Genomic DNA, 20998 nt, shown 5'->3' on the forward strand with positions numbered 1-20998 from the left:
GTGTGCAGGAGGCAGCCGATCAATGATTCTCTCTTATCATTGATGTTTCTCTCTCTCCCTCTCCCTTCCTCTCTGAAATAAATAAAAACTTAATTAATTAATTAGCTTTAAATTTTTTTAATGGAACTGCCTTTTGATCCAGTGATCCCACTTCTGGGAATATATCCTAAGAAACCCAAAACACCAACCAGAAATAATTTATGCAACCCTATGTTCATAGTAGATTATTTACAATAGCCAAGGTCTGGAAACAGCCCTAAGTGCCCATTAGTAGATGTGTAGATTAAAAAAAAAAAGAAAGAAAGAAAAAAAAAAGAAAGCTGTGGTACATTTATACAATGGAATACTATGCAGCAGTAAAAAAGAAGGACCTCTTATCCTTTGAGATAGCATGGAGGGACCTGGAGAGCATCATGCTAAGAGAAATAAGTCAGAGAAAGACAAGTATCTCATGATCTCACTCATATATGGAATCTAACTAACAAAATAAACTGATGAATAAAATATAACCAGAGGCATGAAAACATGAAACAGACAGATGAATCTCCAAGGAAAAGGGGGCAAGGAGGAGGGAAGGGATTAACCAAATAACTTATATGCATATATGCATTGTCCATGGACAGACAAACGGTGGTGAAGGGTTGCGGTGGGATGGGAACCAGGTGGAAGGGGTTCAATAGGGGGAAAAGAGGGACATCTGTTAATAGTCTCAACAATAAAATTTCAAACACACACACAGACACACACACATTAAGTCAAATAAAACTGATCCAATTCACCCTAGCTCAGCAGATAGAGCATTGGCCTTCAGACTGAAGGGTTCCGGGTTCAATTCCAGTCAAGGGCACATGCCCAGGTTGCAGGCATGCGGGGGCGTGCGGGAGGCGGCTAGTCAATGATTCTTTCTCATCATTGATTCATAGATGTTTCTCTCTCTCTCTCTCTCTCTCTCTCTCTCTCCTTTGCTCTCTGAAGTCAATAATATATATATATATATATATATATATATATATATATATATATATATATATATATATATATATATTCTTTTTTTTTTTTAAGTCTGATACAGCCGAAACCGGTTTGGCTCAGTGGATAGAGCATCGGCCTAAAGACTGAAAGGTCCCAGGTTTGATTCCGGTCAGGGGCATGTACCTTGGTTGTGGGCACATCCCCAGTACGGGGTGTGCAAGAGGCAGCTGATTGATGTCTCTCTCTCATCGATGTTTCTAACTCTCTATCCCTCTCTCTTTCTCTCTGTAAAAAATCAATAAAAATAAAAAAATCAATAAAATATATATTAATAATAAAAAAAAAAGCCTGATCCAATTCAATGGAACTCTGAAGGGAAGCAGTGCAGAGGCTCTACTAGGAAGTATCACCTACAGCACCTGCTCTGGGACATCCTAATTATAAACCTCCCTTCTTCCCTTTTCACACATGAAAATAAAGAAAATGCTTTAGGAGTTCTAACTCAGAAACATGGACATCACGATAGACCTATAGGGCATTATAGTCAGCAGCTAGACTCAGTAGCAAAAGGGCTCCCTCCCTGTATGAGGGCCACCTCTGCCATTGCCATGCTATGTAAACAGATAAAAGAGAGAGTTATGGGCTCTCTTTTAACTATTCATGTTCTTCATTCTATTGAATATTTACCGAATTCTCATCACACTCAACACTTCTCTGTCAGTTGACTGGCTTCTTATGAAGTACTCCTGCTCTTTGCACCTAATATTACTTAAATTTGGTGTAATGACCTTAATCCTGCAACTTTCCCCCCCTCTTTACAGCATAAAAAAAAAACCCACAATGGTGTTTTGCTTACTGACCACCTTCTTGTTCCTAGGAATTGTTTACAGGAAACTCCTATTAATAATGGCGATTTCACTTGGTTTACAGGTGGATAGTATTTGAGAGATGAATAGGGACATTATTGAGCTGGGTATGTAATAACTTCCAGGGTGGTCATAATCAAACGTTCTTTTTTTATGTATTTTATTGATTTTTTACAGAGAGGAAGGGAGAGGGATAGAGAGTTAGAAACATCAATTAGAGAGAAACATCGATCAGCTGCATCCTGCACACTCCCCACGAGGGATGTGCCTGCAACCAAGTTACATGCCCTTGACTAGATCAAACCTGAGACCCTTGAGTCTGCAGGCTGACACTCTATCCACTGAGCCAAACCGGTTATGGCCATAAGTTCTTATTTACCTGAAATAAATCTGCCCAGAAAGCTGAACTAATTGCTCTAGCTTAGGCTTGTCAATTGGGCAAAGATCAAGTAGCCAATATTTACACTATGCATTTGGTGTAGGTTATGACTTTGGAATGTTTTATAAGCAGCAAGCCTTCTTAACTTCCACAGGGCAGCCCACAAAAAAATGGAAAACTGGTTATGGAATTGTTAGATGCCACATATAAACCAAAAAAAACCTGGCAATTATCAAAATTCTAGGGCATTATAAAGGAAATGACTTTACCATTGCTAGGCAGGCAGCATTGAACAGTCACATTATCCAGACCTGAGAATGCTCTTTGCTTTCTATTAAATCAATAAAATATTATCTTTTATAAGTTCAAGAGACAGATATGAAAATCTTAATTTGTGTACCTGCTAGTCTTTCCCACCTACTAGACAATGATATTCTGATTATCAGTTGTGACAATGAAGTTAACGCTTTGTTAACCACACATTTGTCTTCTCCTACTATTAATATAAGCTTTAGTACTTTTTTTCTGGAACTATTAATAGGACCCATTTTGGGCAAATACCTCCAAGAACATCTCCCTTATAATTCCCCAGAAATAGCTATGAAACAATGGCCAAGTATCCTGGGTGCAGAAGCCCAGGCTAGACATTTATGGCCTCATATGGTTCCCTTGGATTTTGGATGGAAAATGTGATCTTCTACTTTGTATCTTAAAACCCAGGCACCTCGGTTAGATCCTAAGCTTAAATCCTCCGTGCAGTAAACCATCAACTTTTCGAACCTCGATTTAAAGGACTTAGGATTTAACAGACAAAATTTCTGGCATGTAAGTCATAGGGGAAAATTAAAACCCTGTTAATTTTAAAAAGTTTTTAACCAAGATTTGATTATAATTAAATTAACAGGTTATTTTTTCCAATGGTCATAAAACTCTGGGGAGGGAGGGTATGTATAGGAGGGGGGGGCAATGTTAAAATTTGTACACAGATAATAATTTAATAAAAAAATAAAAATAAAAAAATAAATTAACAGGTTATTTTTTGTTAATATTTCACTGTTATTTTTAACAAATTTTAGCAAATAGGCCATATGTTGGAAAAAACACTGTAGTAATTTTACTGACATAAATAAATATGACATATCTACACCTATAATCTAACATATTTAAATCCAAGAATCATCTCTCATAAACAATGTCCGGCGAATGATTAACAAGTGATCACACCACATCCTTGTGTGGTAATCAGTTTTGTTGCTGCTTCATATGACTTTCTGCAGCAGTTTTTGTTATTATTGTTAATCCTCACCCGAGGATATTTTTTCATTGATTTTTAGAGAGAGTGGGAGAGTAAGAAGAAGGAGGAGGGGGGGGAGAGAGAGAGAGAGAAAGAAACATTTATTGATTGGTTCCCTACTGCATGCACCCTGACACCTAGGTACATGCCCTTGGCCAGGAACTGAACCCTCAACCCTCAACTCTTTTTTTTTTTTTTTTTTTGAGATCTTTCCCTCCAATTTTTATTGTGCTAAAATACACATAACTTTAAAAAATTACTCCCTTAATCATGTTTAAGTGCACAGTTCAGTGGCAGTAAGTGTGTTCACATGCTTGGGCAGCCATCACCACCATCTATCTGCAGAACTCTTTCATCTTCTTAATTTGAACAATAATTTCCCAACTGCAACTAATATAATATTAAATGTCAACTGTAATTGAAAAAAATGAAAAATTGAAAAACATAAAAGAACTCCCCATGACTCCCTTTCTCCAGCCCCTGGCTACCACCATTCTACTTTCTATTTTTTCTTTTAATTTTTAGATTTCAAAAGATCACTTATTGTCACCTGGTTACACCACATTGTTGTAGGTTCTCTCTGGAACATGCTCTGAGACTAGTAAATTTTTTTTTTTAATCAATCTTTATTGTTCATATTATTACAAAGGTTCCTCATTTCTTCCCCCCTCCACCAGGTTCCAACCCCACCCTCTGCCCCCTCCCCATCCCCCATTGTCCTCATCCATAGGTGCACAGTTTATGTTCAGTCTCTTCCTCCCTCCCTTTCCCCGATAGTAAATCCCTTTTCAGATAGTAAATCTGTTACTTAGCATTTTCTCATATCAATAATACCTCCACATGCCCAATGATACACTTCACACAAAAGACATTTCCAAATAGGTCAACCAGCCTCATCCAGGCCCCACCCAAGGCACTCACAGATCAACACCCCAGCGCTATACTAAGTCAACACATCCAGATCTAAGCCTTCATCACTTGATTCAGCAGACCCTCAAGTTCCCGAAAAAGTTTCCAGCCATGTCTGAGAGGTAGCCGTGGGCAGGGACAGGCGAGGAGCGAGCTGTTTCGGGCCTGGATGCTCCGGGTCTGGCCTCTGTTGCTCTGGTTCGTTCCACAACCAGCTGTTCCAGGTCTGGTCACCGCCGCTCCCGACCTAGTTGCTCTGGACCTGGCTGCTGCTGCTCCGGGCCTGGCCGCTCCCAGCCTGGCAGCCGCTTCTCCAGGCCTGGCCACTCCCAGCCTGGCAGCCACTGCTCCGGACCTGGCCGCACCAGACCCGGCTGCTCCTGGCCTGGCTGCTCCCAGCCTGGCAGCCGCTGCTCCGGACCAGGCCACACCAGACCTGGCTGCTCCGGGCCTGGCCGCTCCCAGCCTGGCAGCTGTTGCTCTGGGCCTGGCCGCTCCCAGCCTAGCAGCCGCTGCTCCGGGCCTGGCCACACCAGACCCGGCTGCTCCGGGCCTGGCTGCTCCCAGCCTGGCAGCTGCTGCTCCTGGCCTGGCCACTCCTAGCCTGGCAGCTGCTGCTCCGGGCCTGGCCGCACCAGACCCAGCTGCTCCGGGCCTGGCCGCTCCCAGCCTGGCAGCCGCTGCTCCGGGCCTGGCCGCACCCGACCCGGCTGCTCCGAGCCTGGCCGCTCCATGTCTGGGTGTTCCTGGACTGGCCACCCTGGGCTTGGCCGCCTCTGCCTCAGGCCTGGCTGCCACTGCCCCAGGTCTGGCTGCTCCAGTGCTGGCCATTGATGCTCTTGTTCTGGCTGCTGCTGCTCTGGGGCCTGGCCACTGCTGCTCCGGGCCCAGCTGTCACTGCCTTGTGCCTGGCCACTCTAGGCCTGGTCGCCGCTGTTCCAACATTCTGTTCCTTTTTTCTCTTTTTTTTTTTCTTTTAAAAAAAAACAAAAAAACAAAAAAAACCCGCATTTATGTTGCAATGTTGGCTGGTGCGTTGAGTTCTGACTTAGTCTTTGATTTTTCAAGATCTTCTTTGTATTCTTTCTTAAGTAATTTTACTATCATTTGCTCTCACTTGATTTCTTCACATTGAGAACTTCTTTGGTTTCTTCCTCCTTGTCCTGGGAGCTCAGCAGGTTGGCTTGTGGCACCCCTTTGTTCTCCGCAGGCTCCTGCACTGCTTCAGCCTGTTACCAGGGTCGGTGCCGCCCAGGAAGCAGCCCACGCTCAGCAGTCGAAGGCTCAGGGGCACCGCCCCCCCCCCCGGGGGCCCTGTCGACCGGCTCCTTGCTGGCGCCCGGCTGGCCGGTGTCCGGCAGGGGCTCGGGCTCCTGCTCCTCGTCGCGTTCCTCCAGTCTGGAGCTTTCTTTCTCCCTCCCACTAGGGGAGTCCAGGATCAGAGTCAACAGACTGTCCTCTGCGCACAGTGTGCGCGACTCCGGGGGCTCAGCCTTTCGCCGCGCTCCCAGGACTCCACCTCACAGCCCCGTCTCCCCCTGCCCGAGCCTGGGTCCCCAGGGACTGGCCCAGACCTGGAGTTCGGGGCGGTCTGGACTGAGGCTCAGTGCCGCCGCCGGAGGCTTTGTTTCTTCCGGCTAGGGTAATCCAGCATCAGAGTCAACATTCAGTCCTCTGCGCGCCATGTGCGCGTGACTCCGGGGGCCCCGCCTTTCGCCGGGATTCCGCCTCAAAGCCCCGTCTCCCCCTGCCAGAGCCTGGGTCCCCAGGTTCTGGCCCATAACTTGGAGCTCAGCGCTGCCGGTTCGGGGGTTCAGCCCAGGCTGGGGGTTCTATTTCCTTCCTGCTAGGGAACGCCAGGCGGCACCCAGCCCTCTCCTCCTCTCCGGCTGCGACCTCTCCGAGCGCGCGTGCGTGCGAGCGCACCGCATGTCTCCGTACCTTAGGCTTTTTTTCAGCTCCTCTGATTTTCCTTCTGATTTTCTCCCTCCTTCCTATTGTAGAGTTTTCAGTCAGTCGACTACCTGTAGCTCTGGGCAATGTCCACTCTACATTTTAGTTGTATTCCATTGAAATTGTTGTGAGCTGCTGCGGCTAGGTGTCTACCCGAGCAGCCATCTTGGATCCTCCTCTCAACCCTCAACTCTTCAGTGCCCCCCCCTCGGGGGTGGGGGGTGGGAGAGGGGTGTCGCTCTAACCACTGAGCAACACTGGCCAGTGTGTCTGCAGCAGTTTTTTGTTTTTTTAAAAATATATTTTATTGATTTTTTTACAGAGAGGAAGAGAGAGAGATAGAGAGCTAGAAACGTCGATGAGAGAGAAACATCTACCAGCTGCCTCCTGCACACCCCCTACTGGGGATGTGCCCACAACCAAGGTACATGCCCTTGACCGGAATTGAACCCGGGACCTTTCAGTCCACAGACCTACGCTCTACCACTGAGCCAAACCAGTTTCAGCAGTCTGCAACAGTTTTAATGGCTTGCTGGCTTATGTTCCAATGTGTGCTAAGCCAGGCTCCAGCTGTATGCATTTATTTACCCACAATGACTGGTGAATGCATCCATTTACTAGACCTATTCAGTATAAATTTAGAATTATAGTAATACATATAGAAAACTTTTCTGTAAAATTAAACTTTTTGTAGATACTTAATTTTATTTACACAAATGTGTCTAAATAACTAAAATATAGATAAGTTAACTAATTTGTCAATTTTCTAACATGTGCATTTGGAAAACCTACTTTATTATAAATGGGCCTTTGGCTTTAACAGACCCCCCACCACCTGAATTAGTCCATTATATGGAGGTTTTACTGTAGTTCACCTGGCTGGCATAGGAACTCTTCTCAACAACACTAGAACACTTCTGATGGGAAGGCCGGTGGACTCGGTGGTTAGAGTGGCACCTCCCCACACCACATCCCCAGGCACTGAGGGTCGAGGGCATGTACCTGGGTTGCAGGGTCCTTCGTCTTGCAGACAGGAATCTTATGGGAGGTGTCAGGGAGGGTTTCAGGGGGACATTCATCAGTTTCTAGGTGTGCTCCTTCAGGGTCATGGTCTCCACTGATTGGTCAGTGTTAGGGCAGGAGGTGATCAGTCATTGGAGCTGGTCCTGGCATCAGCCACCTAGTTTTAATGCTTTTCTGGGCCTGGGACTGAAATATTATCTCTAGGGAGGTGACCTTCTGCATCTGCTATAAATTGCTGTCAGTTTGTTCAGCTATCTATCTCAGTTTCCCTATTTACTTGCCCTGGCTTACTGGCCTCTCTCAACCTCACTGACCTCATCTCCTAAATTCAATCTTTGACGCATCAAATATTATTGAACACCTCTTGTGTGCCAGGCACTGCTCTAGACCCTCGGGGTACAGCTTTGAACCAAACAACATGGACTGGCATTGTAACCATCTTCTTCAACAAACCCATCCCCCAGCAGGCCTTTGCATTACCCGAAATTATCTTTTTCCCCCATAGAGAGAGTGAAAGGTAGGGAATGAGGAGAGACAGAGAGAGAAACATCAATGTGAGAGAGACACATCGGTTGGTTGCCTCCCCAAAACACCCTGACCTGGACAGGGATCAATCCCGCAACCCAGGTATGTGCCCTTGATGGGGAATTGAACCCTTGGGTTCCAGCGCTGACACTCTAACCACTGAACACACTGGCCATGGTCAGGACCATCTTAATTTATAACTTCATTTGCTTGTGGATAAGAGTTCAGGGAGGAGGCAGGGCCCGTTTCTCTATTGCTCAGAGCTGCATCCCTAGGTCTAAAAGAAAGTCTTGTTTGTATAATAGTTAGACCTCAATAACCATTAGTTGAAAGGATATTAGCTAACATGCCTTTAACACTTGTTCTATATTCACCTGGCCCTGTTTTAAATTGTGGACACACGTACACCTACTTAATCTTGAAAACGATCCCTATTTTACAAGACTTAACAAAGGGACAGAGAAACTAGGCTGTGAACTGTCAATATAAGAAGCATTCAAACCTATAGAGAATTTCTGTGAGTTTATTTGAGCCAAACTGTCAACAATTGCCGGGAAGCAAAAACTCCACGGATTGAGATAATGCTCCAGAGAATGGCAGTTTCGCATTACAGTCATTACATAAAATCATTACATAAAATATATACATTACAGTCAAAAGAGAAGACGTAAGTGGGTTACAGGAAATTCATTCGTGATTAAAGAGGTGAAAGAAAGCAAAGCGGGAAACCTCTGGGGTTGGATGAAAAGTAAAATGACAGACACATACTTTCTTTTGCACAGGATTATTAACAGTCAACAATGAACAGATCAGTGAGAGGATTTATGGTCTCCAGAAAAGGGGCGTCACCCTGACATTCCAAAGGTGTGCTCTCCCAGGCGCCAAAGATAAGACAGGCTTAGTTAAGGACAAGTCTGACTTTTGTCAGGAAAGAGTCTAGCCTAAGACGTGACTATCAACTGCTTTTAGTTAAAAAGTTTTCATTTCAAACCATCCTCTGTGTTCCTGTAGGTCCCTGAGTTTGCAAGGCCGCCCCAGGGTTTGTCAGGTGAGCTTGTGACCCCTTTTTTGTCCACAGAACTCAGGTAGCCTGGCTTCAGACTTGATGGCCCTAACCACGATACATACCGCTCAATAAAGGAATGATTCAGCCGATCTTTCAGACTGGCCTGGGTTCGAATCCCAGCTCTGCCGCTTGTTAGCTGTGTGGCCTAGGATTTACCTGTCGGAACTTCACATTCCTTATTGTGAGAGGTCAGGCCCCTCTTCCCAGCTCCCGGGGGAGATGTCCGGTGCGGAGGAAACAGGCTCAAAGACCCCACGCGGGCGGGCACAGGCGAACCCGAAGGGAGCTGCCCTGGCAGCTCGGAGCGCCCGGGAGCTGGACCCTGATAACAATGGGAAGGGAGGTGGGACCTGGGGATGGCAATGGCGAGGGGGGTGCGGGGGAGAACGCAGGGGGCGGGGGCGATCACCGCCAGGCTCCGGGTGTGGCCTCCTAGAGGCTGCTGCCAAGTCCCCGGCTTCCAGGTTCCCACAGTCTGTCCACGCCCCACAGGGGCCCCAGGCGCTGTGAGACTGGAGGGAGTGTGTCCCTGACCCCGGGCGGCGGCGGTGGTCGGGGAGAAAGAAATCTGGCGGCGGGGAGAGAATCCCGCCGGTAGGCAGGGTGGGGAGCTCGCGGCCCCGCCTCCCCCACCTGACTTAGTTGGAAGGGAGCTGCCCTCGGCGGGGAGCGTCCGGGAGCTGGGGACGGAGCCAACCTGCGGAGATGGAGGCGGCCGGCACCTGGGCGCTGCTGCTGCTGCTCCTGCTGCTCCTGCTGCTGCCGCTGGCGCTGTCCGCGACCCGCACCCGAGGCCGCCTGCCCCCGGGGCCCGCGCCGCTGCCGCTGCTGGGCAACCTCCTGCAGCTCCGGCCGGGGGCGCTGTACTCCGGGCTCCTGCGGGTGAGGAGCGGCGGGTGCCCTGATTGGAGGGGTTGGGGGACGGGCAGGGGTGCCGGTCCAGGACAGGGAGGGGGCTGCGAGGAGAGAAACGAGAGTGGCGGGCAGAGAGCTTTCGGGGTCCCAGGGAGGAGACAAGCACGGGCCCCAGGCAGAGGAGCCGCGATCTCTGGGGTGGGGCGGGGGCAGAGACCCAGGGCCGGGCGTTGCCTGGGGAGAGAAGGGACAGCACTGTGGAAGGGAGGTGAGGCGAGGAGCAGGGAAGCGGGATCCAGGAGCAGGGGTCCCAGGGCAAAGGAGCCTTCAGAATCCTGGGGCGGAGGCAGCGGGCAGGGGAGCCGGGAGCCAGGAGAGGCGCTGACAGCGGGTTGGTGTTGGGTTTGTCCCGGGAGAGGAACTGCTGGGGAGAGGCCAGTGCGCTCTCTCTCCTAAGGACGAGCCGAGAAGAGGAAGGGGAGAGGGGTAAGTGGAGGCCGGGGCTGGAGGGTTCCAGGAACCTGCCTGCGGAACACAGAGGGGTGGAGGTGAGGGGCAGGTGGAGCTGCGAGCTCCTGGGACCGAGGAGGGTGGGAGAGCGAGAAAGAACGTGAGGCAGTTCCAACCTTTGGGGTGGGGAGTGGGTGGAAGAAGCTAGAGGCTCCCCATGCCACAGGAATCTGGGCGCCTTCCAGGCTTTGGGGGTTGGAGGGGTGTCCTGGGGAGGGGATGGTAGATGCCCAGCAGTATGTGCTTCAGGATTTAGCAGTGACAGAAAGGGTGCTTGCGTTGTGGGTGCGGAGAGTTGAGGAGCTATGGGAGGCCAGAACAGCAGCTGCCCACCTCTGCTGTCTCACGCCTGAACTGGGAGGGCAGGGGAGGGTTCTGGGTTGCCCCAGGTCTAAGGTGACCAGACCTCCCGCTTTTGGCGGGACTGTCCCGATTTTTGGGGGACAGTCCCGCCAAAAGCGGGAGGACTGGTCACCTTACCCAAGTCAAAAGTTAGGTTTTGCAGGAGGTGACAGGATAGTGGCTAGCCAGGGCTGGGGAGAGAGTTTGCAGACCTGGGTGGGTGGGGGTGAGGGGGTAGTTTCTAGCAGGTGGCCCATCCAACGACAGGGGCCATGAAGGAGACTTGGAGACTGGAAGAGGCATCACCCCTTTTCTCTCTCTGAACCCAGCTGAGTAAGAAGTACGGACCGGTGTTCACCGTGCACCTGGGACCCTGGCGGCGCGTGGTGGTCCTGGTTGGGCACGAGGCTGTGCAGGAGGCCCTGGGAGGCCAGGCGGAGGAGTTCAGTGGGCGGGGAATATTGGCAACACTGGACCCCACCTTCGACGGCCATGGTGAGTCATGAGGGGAGCCTGCTTCCGCGTGCACGTGACCTTCCTGCAGGGCATAGTGCCTCGGTTTCCTCCTCTATAAAATGGAATGATAACAGTGCCTGGACGTGGAGATGCCGTGAGGACTGAATGAGGACTGGGCTTTCACTTGGTAGTCCCCAGGGTGTGGTAGGGTTATCTCTGGTCCAGGTGAAACCCCCAGGGCAGGGAGGGAGGGGCAAACTTTCTAGGCACTGGGCCTTAACTGATGTGTAAACACCAAATGTAGAAACTATTATCTGTGCTAAGACTGAGTCCCGCCCAGCAGTGACTAAACTGCCCAGTCTGGCTTCCTCACAGAGACTCACCTGTGGGGAGACTGACCTGTCACCAGAAAGTGACAGTCTGGAGAGATCAGGAATGAGAGAGGGGCTGGCAGAGGGGACGGGGCCAGGATGGGGGAAGCCCTGGGACTTTAGGAATAGGAGGAGGCTATTGACCCAGCCTGCTTGCTGGGGGTGTCTTCCGGAAAGATGGGGAATCTGAGCGGACACTCACAGGATGAGTGAGAAAGGTGTTCCTGGTGGAGACCAACATGGGCGTGAGAAGTGTTCACCCATTCAGCTGACAGGTTTTCATTATGCCTGGTCCTGCGCTGGGTGCTGGGGATACAGAAGTAACTGAGAAAGATGTGGTGTCCCCTTTACAGTGTGGGGGGAGAATGGGGAGAATGGGAGAAATCTGGGAAGGCTTCTCAGAGGAGATGACATTTGAGTTGAGACATGAAGAATAAATGGAGTTAGTTCAGGGAGGGTGGAGAGCTGAGTGATCCAGGCAGGGGAACAGGCATAGAGGGGGAATCCTGACACCTCTGAGGAAGTGAGAGAAGGCAGGGCAATTGTAGTGGGATGAGTAATGAAGCTGAAGTTAGCTTCATGACTCAGGTCATGCAGGGCCTGAGTCCTGCACCGCGTTTGGGCTTTGGGTTTTCTGGAGGGGCAATAGATAGTAAGCAGGGAAAGGGTACAGGGTTAGAAAGGTCCCTGGCTGCTATGTAGGAAACCAGGGAGAGGGCTGGGCTGGATCATGGCTGGGCCTTGGTGTTGGAATGGGGGTTGGAGGTAGGGGAGGAGTCCATGGCTCCAAACAGGGATAGGGGTGGTGAGGCTAAGAACAGGGGGGAGGAGAGATGCTGAGGCCAGCTGGGGACACAGTGGAGGGGTGGTGGGTGGGGAACATTTGGGAGGAGGCATCCTAGAGGCTATACAGGCCAGAATTCTACAAGCGGTAACACTGAGCTCAGAGTGGGGACAGGTCTATCTAGGGCAGGTCTCTGAGATGAGGGAGGAAAACTGCCACTGTATCCTCTTCCCGCCCTGTTCAACCTCCAGACAACGTGGGGCAGGGACCACACAGTACTCCCTAAACATTAGTGGAAGGAAGGATGAAGAGCAAGGAAGAATAAAGGTATGGGTGGGTACAAAGAGTAGTAAAAAGATGAAGGAAGGAAGGAAGGAAGGAAGGAAGGAAGGAAGGAAGGAAGGAAGGAAGGAAGGAAGAAAGGAAGGAAGAAAGGAAGGAAGGAGTCTTCACTCACCTAGTTGATCACAGAATAGGAGCCTGGATGATCCCAGTTACCAACTTTTCAGGAAAATGTCACCCATGCCCCAAGGGCAGGTATTTGTTAAGCACCTACTGAGTCCTTATCTCGGGACTTGGTAGATGTGGACTCAGGACAGGCCCGAAGAACCCCCTCTGGGCACTTCACTGGGAGGAAGGGGTAGTCAGGGGGAATGGAGAGAGGGGCCGGTCCCTCCTTGAGTCTAGCCTTCCATGCAGGGCTTTTCTTCTCCAACGGGGAGCGCTGGAGGCAGCTGAGGAGATTTACCCTGCTCACTCTGCGGGACCTGGGCATGGGGAAGCGAGAAGGCGAGGAGCTGATCCAGGCCGAGGCCCGGTGTCTGGTGGAGGTCTTCCAGGGAACAGCAGGTGAGCAGGGCAGGGGCAGCCCCGGGTCCCCGGGGTCCTGAGTGAGTGTGGGGAGGACCCTCCTGTGATGGCTGGGCTGGGGCTCTATGCACCTCCACCTCTAGCTCCTTCTTTACTCTGTCACTGTCCAGCCGTCTCCCTGACAAGAGTCTCTGTGCCCCTGGTATCGTCACAGCACTTTTCTGCCTCTTTCTCCACTTGTTTTTCTCTCCTGTAAATTTCTCTGTCTCTCTCCTTGCCTGTCTGTCTGTGTCCCTATTTGTCTCTCTCTCTGTTCTTGTCTGTTTCTCTGTCCCTGTCTGTCTGTCTGTCTCTGTCTCGATGCCTTTCTCTTGGTGATTGTTTCTGGCCCCCATGGAGTCGGTCCTCTCCGATTCCATCACAACACTCCTCCTTGCCCCCTCCCCACCAGGACAGCCATTTGACCCCTCCCTGCTGCTGGCTCAGGCCACCTCCAACGTTGTCTGCTCCCTCACTGTGGGCCTCCGTTTCCCCTACGAGGATAAGGAGTTCCAGGCTGTGGTCCAGGCTGCCGGTGGCATCCTGCTGGGGATCAGCTCCCCTTGGGGCCAGGTAAGCGGTGAGACCCCTCTCCAACCACTTTTCCCAAATGTTCCTGCCTACCTCTTCCAGGTAACCCCCAGAGCACCCATCCACCTGCCCCTCCACCTGGATGCAGGGCCAGGCCCCATGGAAACAGCTGCCCTTCTCCCCACAGGCCTATGAGATGTTCTCCTGGCTCCTGCAGCGCCTCCCAGGCTCCCAAGCCCAGCTCCTCAGCCACGTGGGCATCGTGGCCACCTTCGCCATGGAGCAGGTGAAGCGGCACCGGGGGAGCCTGGACCCCGTGGGCCCTCCACGCGATGTTGTGGATGCCTTCCTGCTGAAGATGGCAAAGGTGAGGGGAGGTGGAGGTTTGTAGCCGCTCCTGAATGGGGACGGTGGCCTGGCTGCCTGCCACCCAGGTGTGTCTGTGCGTGTGTGTGCACATCTCCTCTTTCCGGTGCATTGTTCTCTCTGCCTCTCCCCACCGCACATCATGAGTATCTAAATCTCCTGCATTTCTCCTTTCTCCGCCCTCCAACCTCACCCCATGCCCAGTAACCAGCCACTAGCAATGGCCACCATTGCTTCACCTCACTCCCCACCCTTGCTCCCCCTACCCACACAGGACACTTCCTGAGACTTAGATATTTCCTTATGAAAACTTGCATTAGCCCCTTATACTAATAAAGTCTGATTTATTAATTATATAAGAACAATTTATTGTTATGTGAGAAAAGGAGATTTCAGGGGACTCCTGTGGAAATAACTAATTTTGCATTGTACAAACTTTGGAATTATGGGAGCTATCCACCTTGTTCATGGAGAATTTTTTCTTATCTGTGTGGCCCCAATTCTTTCTTATTCCTTCTTAATTAAAAAAATAATTGTAGTAAAGTACACATAACATAAAATTCACCATCTTAACCATTTTTGAGTGTACGCTTCACTAGTGTTAAGTGTGTTTATATTGTTGTGCAACCAAATACTCCTTCCAACTTGCAAAGCTGAAGTACTATCCTCTCAGCATCGCCCCATTCCCCTGGCCCCAGCTCCTGGCAAGCACCAGTCTATTTTCTGTCTTCATTAACTTGCCTTCTCTGGGTGCCTCGTGTAAGTGGAACCATAACTACTTTATTGCATTTAGCATCATGTCCTCAGGTCCATCTACATTATAGCATATGATGGGATTTCCTTTCTCTTTTTTTTAGTATATTTTTATTTATTTCAGAGAGAAAGGCAGAGGGAGAGAGAGATTAGATTTATCAATAATGAGAGAAAATCGCCCTGACCAGTTTGCTCAGTGGATAGAGCATCAGCCTGTGGAATGAAAGGTCCCAGGTTCAATTCTGGTCAAGGACATGTACCTTGGTTGAGGGTACATCCCCAGTAGGAGGTGTGCAAGAGGCAGCTAATTATTGTTTCTAACTATTCCTTTCCCTTCCTGTCTATAAAAAATCAATAAAAGATATATTTAAAAAATAATAATGAGAGAGAATCATCGATTGACTGCCTTTTGCACGCCTCACACTGGGGATCAAGCCCACAACCCAGGCATGTGCCCTGACCAGGAATTGAACTGTGAGCTCGTGGTTCACAGGTAGACGCTCCAACACTGAGCCACACTATCTGAGCAAGGGATATAATCTTTTTAAGGCTGAATCCTATTCCATTGTATGGATAGACCGCATTTCATCCAGCGAGGACACTTGGCTTACTTCCAGTGGCTGTGGCTCACAGCACTGTGAATATGAGTGCACAAGCTTTCAGTTTTTTTGGAGATAAGTCCAGAAGTGGAATTGCTGGATTATTCTATTTGAATTTTCTTTGGAGAAACTGTGATACCATTTTCCAGAGCAGCTGCACCATTTTACATTCTCACCAATGGCGACCGTGGTTCCCCTTTCCTCATGTCCCACCAGCACTTGTCATTTTCTGTTTGCATGTTTATGTGGTCATTCTCTTTCATTTGTAAAAACATTTCAACCAAACAGAATAATATCAAGAGCCCACATCCTGGCTTTTCCAAACATTTATTTAAACTCTTTGACCAAACTTGAACTTGCTGTGCTACCCCAAGCCCAGCTGCGCGGCCCCCGCCACCTGCAGGCTGTGTTCTCTGAGTCCCTCTGCCCGGTTTCTTCCAGGAGGAATGCGATTCAGACACAGAATTCACCGACAAGAACATGCTGATGACCGTCATTTATCTGCTGTTCGCGGGGACGGTGACCATCAGCGCCACGGTCCGCTACATCCTCCTGCTCCTGCTGAAATACCCTCAGGTCCAAGGTAGGGGCCTTTTCTGCCTGCCAGGCCCTGGTAACAGAAGTGAGAGCTGGAGAGGAAGAATGTTCAGGAGAGTGGGCAGCCTGAGCCAGGGGCTGGAGGTGACCATGAGCCCGGCATGTGGGATGTCCAAGGACCGAGAAGCAGAGGGACTGCTGGTAGTGAGAAATGAGGCAGGAGATGTCTCCGGGGCCTTGTCCCTTAATCCTGGGCAATGGGGATCCATGGAAAGATGTTGAATGGGGGAGGTGGGGCCAATTAGCATTTTTAAAAAATTCTTTGGGCATGCATGAAGTAGGTGGGAAGACTGGGTAGGAACCGGAGTGGGAGAGGACAGGGCTGGGTCAAACAGTGGGGAGAAAAGAAGGGGCCCAGTAAGCAGGTGGTAGAGAGAGATGGAGAGCGATACATCCAGGGACAGGCCCAGGGCTCTAGCCAGGGGCCTGGAAGCCCAGGGGGGCTACCCCAAGATGGGAACAGAAAGGATGAGAGACTGTCTCAGGGAAGAGACTGAGGCCAGTCTGGGACACCTGAAGTGTGAGGGGCCTGGGACCACCTGTGAGGAGGCACCCAGGAGGGCCGGGGCAGGAGTTGGAAAACAAATTGGGGTCCTGAGAGCACAGGCAGGATCTGAAGCTGGGATGGTGAGGAGCAGTATAGAGCTGGTAATAAGCTCCAAGGAGCCCTGACTGGGTTGGCTCAGTGGATAGAGCATCGGCCTGCGAACTGAAGGGTCCCAGGTTTGATTCCCTACCCCTTCTCTGACCTCCAGTCCTCTTCTTCTTGCCGCAGAGCGCGTGCACGAGGAACTGACAAGGGAGCTGGGTGCTGGCCGGGCTCCAAGCCTGGGGGACCGAGCTCGCCTCCCGTACACGGACGCGGTTCTGCATGAGGCGCAGCGGCTGCTGGCATTGGTGCCCATGGGGATACCCCGAGCCCTCACGAAGACCACCTGCTTCCGAGGGTACACCTTGCCCCAGGTGGGTCTTCAGTGCAGCCATGCCCAGTAGTATATCTGCCTTAGGCCTAAGTCTTTTGTTATCTGTGTCTCTCTGACTTTTTCTGGATCTTGGTCTTTCCCTTTCTGTGTCTTTCTCCTCTCTTCTTCTCCTACTCCTCTTCTTTCTCTTTTTCTTCCTCCTCCTCCTCCTCCTCCTCCTCCTCCTCCTCCTCCTCCTCCTCCCTCTCCTCCTCCTCCTCCCTCTCCTCCTCTTCATTCTCCTCCTCCTCCTCCTCCCCATCTCAGTTCCTATCCCTTACTAGAGAGCAACTTGGTGCTAACACCACCAGGGGGCGATGTTTCCTCAGAAACCTAAGGCTCCTTCTGACAAACTGCTTCCTTCTTGAGCTTCATTGTAATAGAATAAACTCTTGGCAGTTGCAATCCAGTCTTTTATCTGGGACCTTGGGCAAATCATTTCCCCCTCTGAGCCTCCATCTATTAACCAGGATTGCAAGGAGTCTTATGAGGCTATGCCTGTAAAGCACCAATGTGGCCCTCTGTACCTGGGGGGTGGCAGTCTTGTGCATGAGGCAGCAGCAGGGACTATTGTTAACACAGTGACTGTGCAATGACAACCACTACTGATGGTGACAACAGTAATAATGATTGAGGATCTGCTCTGTGCCAGATGTTTAAATTTCAGAGCAATCCTACACCACTAACATGCCCATCTTACAGATGAGAACTGAGGCCTAGCTGGTTTGGCTCAGTGGATAAGAGCATCGGCCTGTGGACTGAAGGGTCCCAGGTTCAATTCTGTCCAAGGGCACATGCCTCGGTTGTGGGCTCGATCCCCCAGTGGGGGGTGGGCAGGAGAAGGCAGATCGATGGTTCTCTCTTATCATTGATGTTTCTATGTCTCTATCCTTCTCCTTTACTCTCTAAGATCAATAAAAAATATATATATTTTTAAAAGGTTAGAAGCCTTGCCAGGCTCACCCAGCCCACAAGTGGTCAGGGAAAGCTATTGACCAAGCCTATGCTTTAACCACAGCTATCTGCCTTTCTCTTGTTTTAATAGCAATAGCATGACCCTATCTTTTCCTGTAGTCCCCTCATCTCCCCGGCTCAGAGTCCATCAGGCAGAGTTCCTAGTAATGGAAGTCCCTCGCTCTCCTCACTCCCTACCTTTCTTCACCTTCCAACACAGTCCTGGGAACATGGCAACTCTGATCTCAGCTCAAGGGGCTGCCACTCTCCCTGAACTTAGGCAGAGGGAGCCTTTGTACACACCCTCACCCACCTACCCTAGCCTTCACCTCCTGAAGACCAGAGTGGCAAAGAGCTGAACTCCAGGCCTCCAGAATCACAGCATACCTCAAAGTTTAAAACAATCCTATATTCCTATATAATAAAAGGCTAATATACAAATTGACCCAAGGGTGGAATGACTGGTCGTTATAGCACTGACCACCAGGGGGCAAACACTCAACAGAGGAGCTGCCCCCTAGTGGTCAGTATGCTTCCACAGGGGGAGTGCTGCTCAGCCAGAAGCTGGGCTCATGGTGGAGAGCTGGCTTAAGCTGGCAGTTGGACATCCCCCAAGGGCTCCCGAACTGAGAAATGGCACAGGCAGGGCTGAGGAATGCCCAGCCCAAGTGCACAAATCTTGTGCACCAGGCCTCTACTTTAAAAATAACAAGCTCTGGCCCTAGCTGGTTTGGCTTAGTGAATAGAGCATTGGTCTATGGACTGAAGGGTCTTTGTTTCGATTCCCAGTCAGGGCACATGCCTGGGTTGCAGGCTCAATCCCCCATAGGGGATGTGCAGGAGGCAGCTGATCAATGATTCTCTCCCATCATTGATTTTTCTATCTCTATCTCCCTCTCCCTTCCTCTCTGAAATCAATAAAAATATAAAAATAAATAGATAGATAGAAATAACAAGCTCTTGCTGTGTCAAATATTGCCTTGGGCAAATTGCTTAAGTTCCTTGGGCCTTAAAATGGGGATCATATTAGTAACTGCTTCCTAGGCTTGTTAAAACATATAGTGAGTTTATATGTGTGCTTGTGTGTGTGTAAGCGGAAGACATGTACCTATTACATGTGAGGTAATATACATAAAATGCTTAATAAACTGCTTGGCCCGTAATAAACTTGTTACATGTGGATGCTGTTACGTTTTGTGAACCGGTGTCTGCGACAGTGCAGATTCCTGTGCTCTGCCGCCCAGAACTTGGTGGTGAGAGATATTTGTAGTTCTGTTGTGATTTCCCCCCAGGGCACTGAGGTCTTCCCCCTCCTGGGCTCTGTCCTGCATGACCCCGAAGTCTTCACGCAGCCAGAGGAGTTCAACCCAGGCCGATTTCTGGATGCAGATGGAAGGTTCAAGAGGCAGGAGGCATTCCTGCCCTTCTCCTTAGGTATCTACTGGGCTGGCTCCTGCCCACCCGCTGGCTGGGGTGTGCGAAGGTTAGCCCAGCCCTATCTCCCTCTCTCCTCCAGGGAAGCGCGTCTGCCCTGGGGAGGGCCTGGTGCGAGCGGAGCTGTTCCTTCTCGTCACCGCCATCCTGCAGGCCTTCTCCTTGGAGAGCCCGTGCCCAGTGGGTGCCTTGAGTCTCCAGCCAGCTGTCAGTGGCCTTTTCAACATCCCTCCAACCTTCCAGCTGCAAGTTCGGCCCCGCTGACCTCCATCCCACCCCATCGTGTGGAACAAATGAAGGAGAGGGTAATGGGAGGTAGCAGTCTCGACCTTGGGCCTGGACAAGACCGCGTCCAGAGCCATGTCTACACCACGGGAAACCACACTCACACACCTGTAGTTGCTTTTGAGAGTCAGTCACACAGATAGTCGTCCACAGGGCCACACTCACTGAACCACACACCCATACACAACCACAAGGCGACTCAGCCACACAAGCTTTCTATAGACATAAACCCAGTCTTTCTGGAGTCGTAACCACATGCCCAGATAACCCACCAATGTGCATACAACATAAGTCCCCTGGACTCACAACCCATGTGTGGGAGTTCAGCTGCCACTGTATTCTCGGCCCACAGGCCCTCTTCACTAAGCACACTTAACAGTACCCCCTAGGCAGGGAGCATGCACCTTCCTGAGTCATGTCACCTTGCAGAAAGACTGTCCTCAGCCCTCGGGTCCACACCTTATACAGGAATGTGACTCACCAGCTACGTGCTCCCAGCCACTGGACCACACAGCCAGCGCACATCTGGCCTCATCCTGACTCCTGCTGAGACAGTCACCCCCTGGCCTTCGCACTTTCAGCCTTCAAGGACCCTTTCTAAGCACCCTAGTCCCCAAATTCTCCCAAACACGAACATACCCCCATTGTGCAGTCACACACACAGAGCTGGAACCAAGTAAACTAGGACACATGGGGACCCTCGGACCAGGTTATATAGTCATGTTGGAAGGCTCTCCTACCCCCTCAACACATACTGACCCACCGTCCCTACTCAAAGTCCCACGTAGAAACGGGGGAAGGGGCTAGAGGGACGAGTGGGGAACAGATTTCAACTCCCTGTGTCAGGGAAGAGACCAGATCTGCTGGCCTTGTGACTCGAAGGTCCCTGTTTTGTAATAAAAGTTTGTTTCTGGCCTGTGGTCCAGCCCCGTGGCAGAGCCTGGTGTGTGTGACAGTGTCTGACATTGTGAGTAAGGGGTGGGGATGGGGGCGTCGACCCCTCCCTGGAGGCTGGGCGGGAGCTGAAAAACACGGCCCCCGCCCACCCTGGCTGTTGACATCAGTACCAGATGTGGGAGGAGGGGCCTGTGCTGGGCTTACTTCCCAGAGGCTGAGGGGGGTGGGGAGAAGGTAACCTCCGAACAGCTGGCCTGGACCCTGGACAGGGTGGGCCTCAGCCAGGGAAAGCCTGAAAATGGCCCATCCAATCCCTGGGAACTCCCATCTAAAAGTAGATTCTGAAACAAACCCTAACTCTACTTCCGCTCTTTTAAACCCTTTTCCTCCTGCCTTTAAGAAGCCAGAAGCATCGTTCTACTTGTCAGTTAGCAAAGAAGTTTTCAAATACAAAAGTAGACTAAGT

At 50.6% G+C, this 20998-nt stretch overlaps 1 protein-coding gene across 6 annotated transcripts in view; it reads left to right on the top strand.

Moving 5' to 3' along the window:
* Positions 1 to 20572, top strand: part of CYP2S1 (cytochrome P450 family 2 subfamily S member 1) — an 84870-nt gene extending 64298 nt beyond the window's left edge. For 3 of the 6 annotated variants that reach the window (XM_084860949.1, XM_084860948.1, XM_084860950.1), the window contains 10 exons: positions 8933 to 8969; positions 9480 to 9869; positions 11024 to 11189; positions 13005 to 13154; positions 13567 to 13727; positions 13873 to 14052; positions 15845 to 15986; positions 16776 to 16963; positions 19209 to 19350; positions 19433 to 20572. In XM_084860949.1, coding sequence (XP_084717075.1) covers positions 9693 to 9869; positions 11024 to 11189; positions 13005 to 13154; positions 13567 to 13727; positions 13873 to 14052; positions 15845 to 15986; positions 16776 to 16963; positions 19209 to 19350; positions 19433 to 19614 — 1488 coding nt within the window. In that variant the 5' untranslated portion in view covers positions 8933 to 8969; positions 9480 to 9692 and the 3' untranslated portion in view covers positions 19615 to 20572. Of the gene's footprint in view, positions 1 to 8932; positions 8970 to 9401; positions 9870 to 11023; positions 11190 to 13004; positions 13155 to 13566; positions 13728 to 13872; positions 14053 to 15844; positions 15987 to 16775; positions 16964 to 19208; positions 19351 to 19432 lie in introns of those variants that run through there. The other 3 variants (XM_084860952.1, XM_084860951.1, XR_014792895.1) reach the window with 2 other exon arrangements.
* The last annotated feature ends 426 nt before the right edge of the window (positions 20573 to 20998 follow it).

This window comes from Pipistrellus hanaki (assembly GCF_964339955.1).
Source record: "Pipistrellus hanaki genome assembly, chromosome: 15".
Lineage (NCBI taxonomy): Eukaryota > Metazoa > Chordata > Mammalia > Chiroptera > Vespertilionidae > Pipistrellus > Pipistrellus hanaki.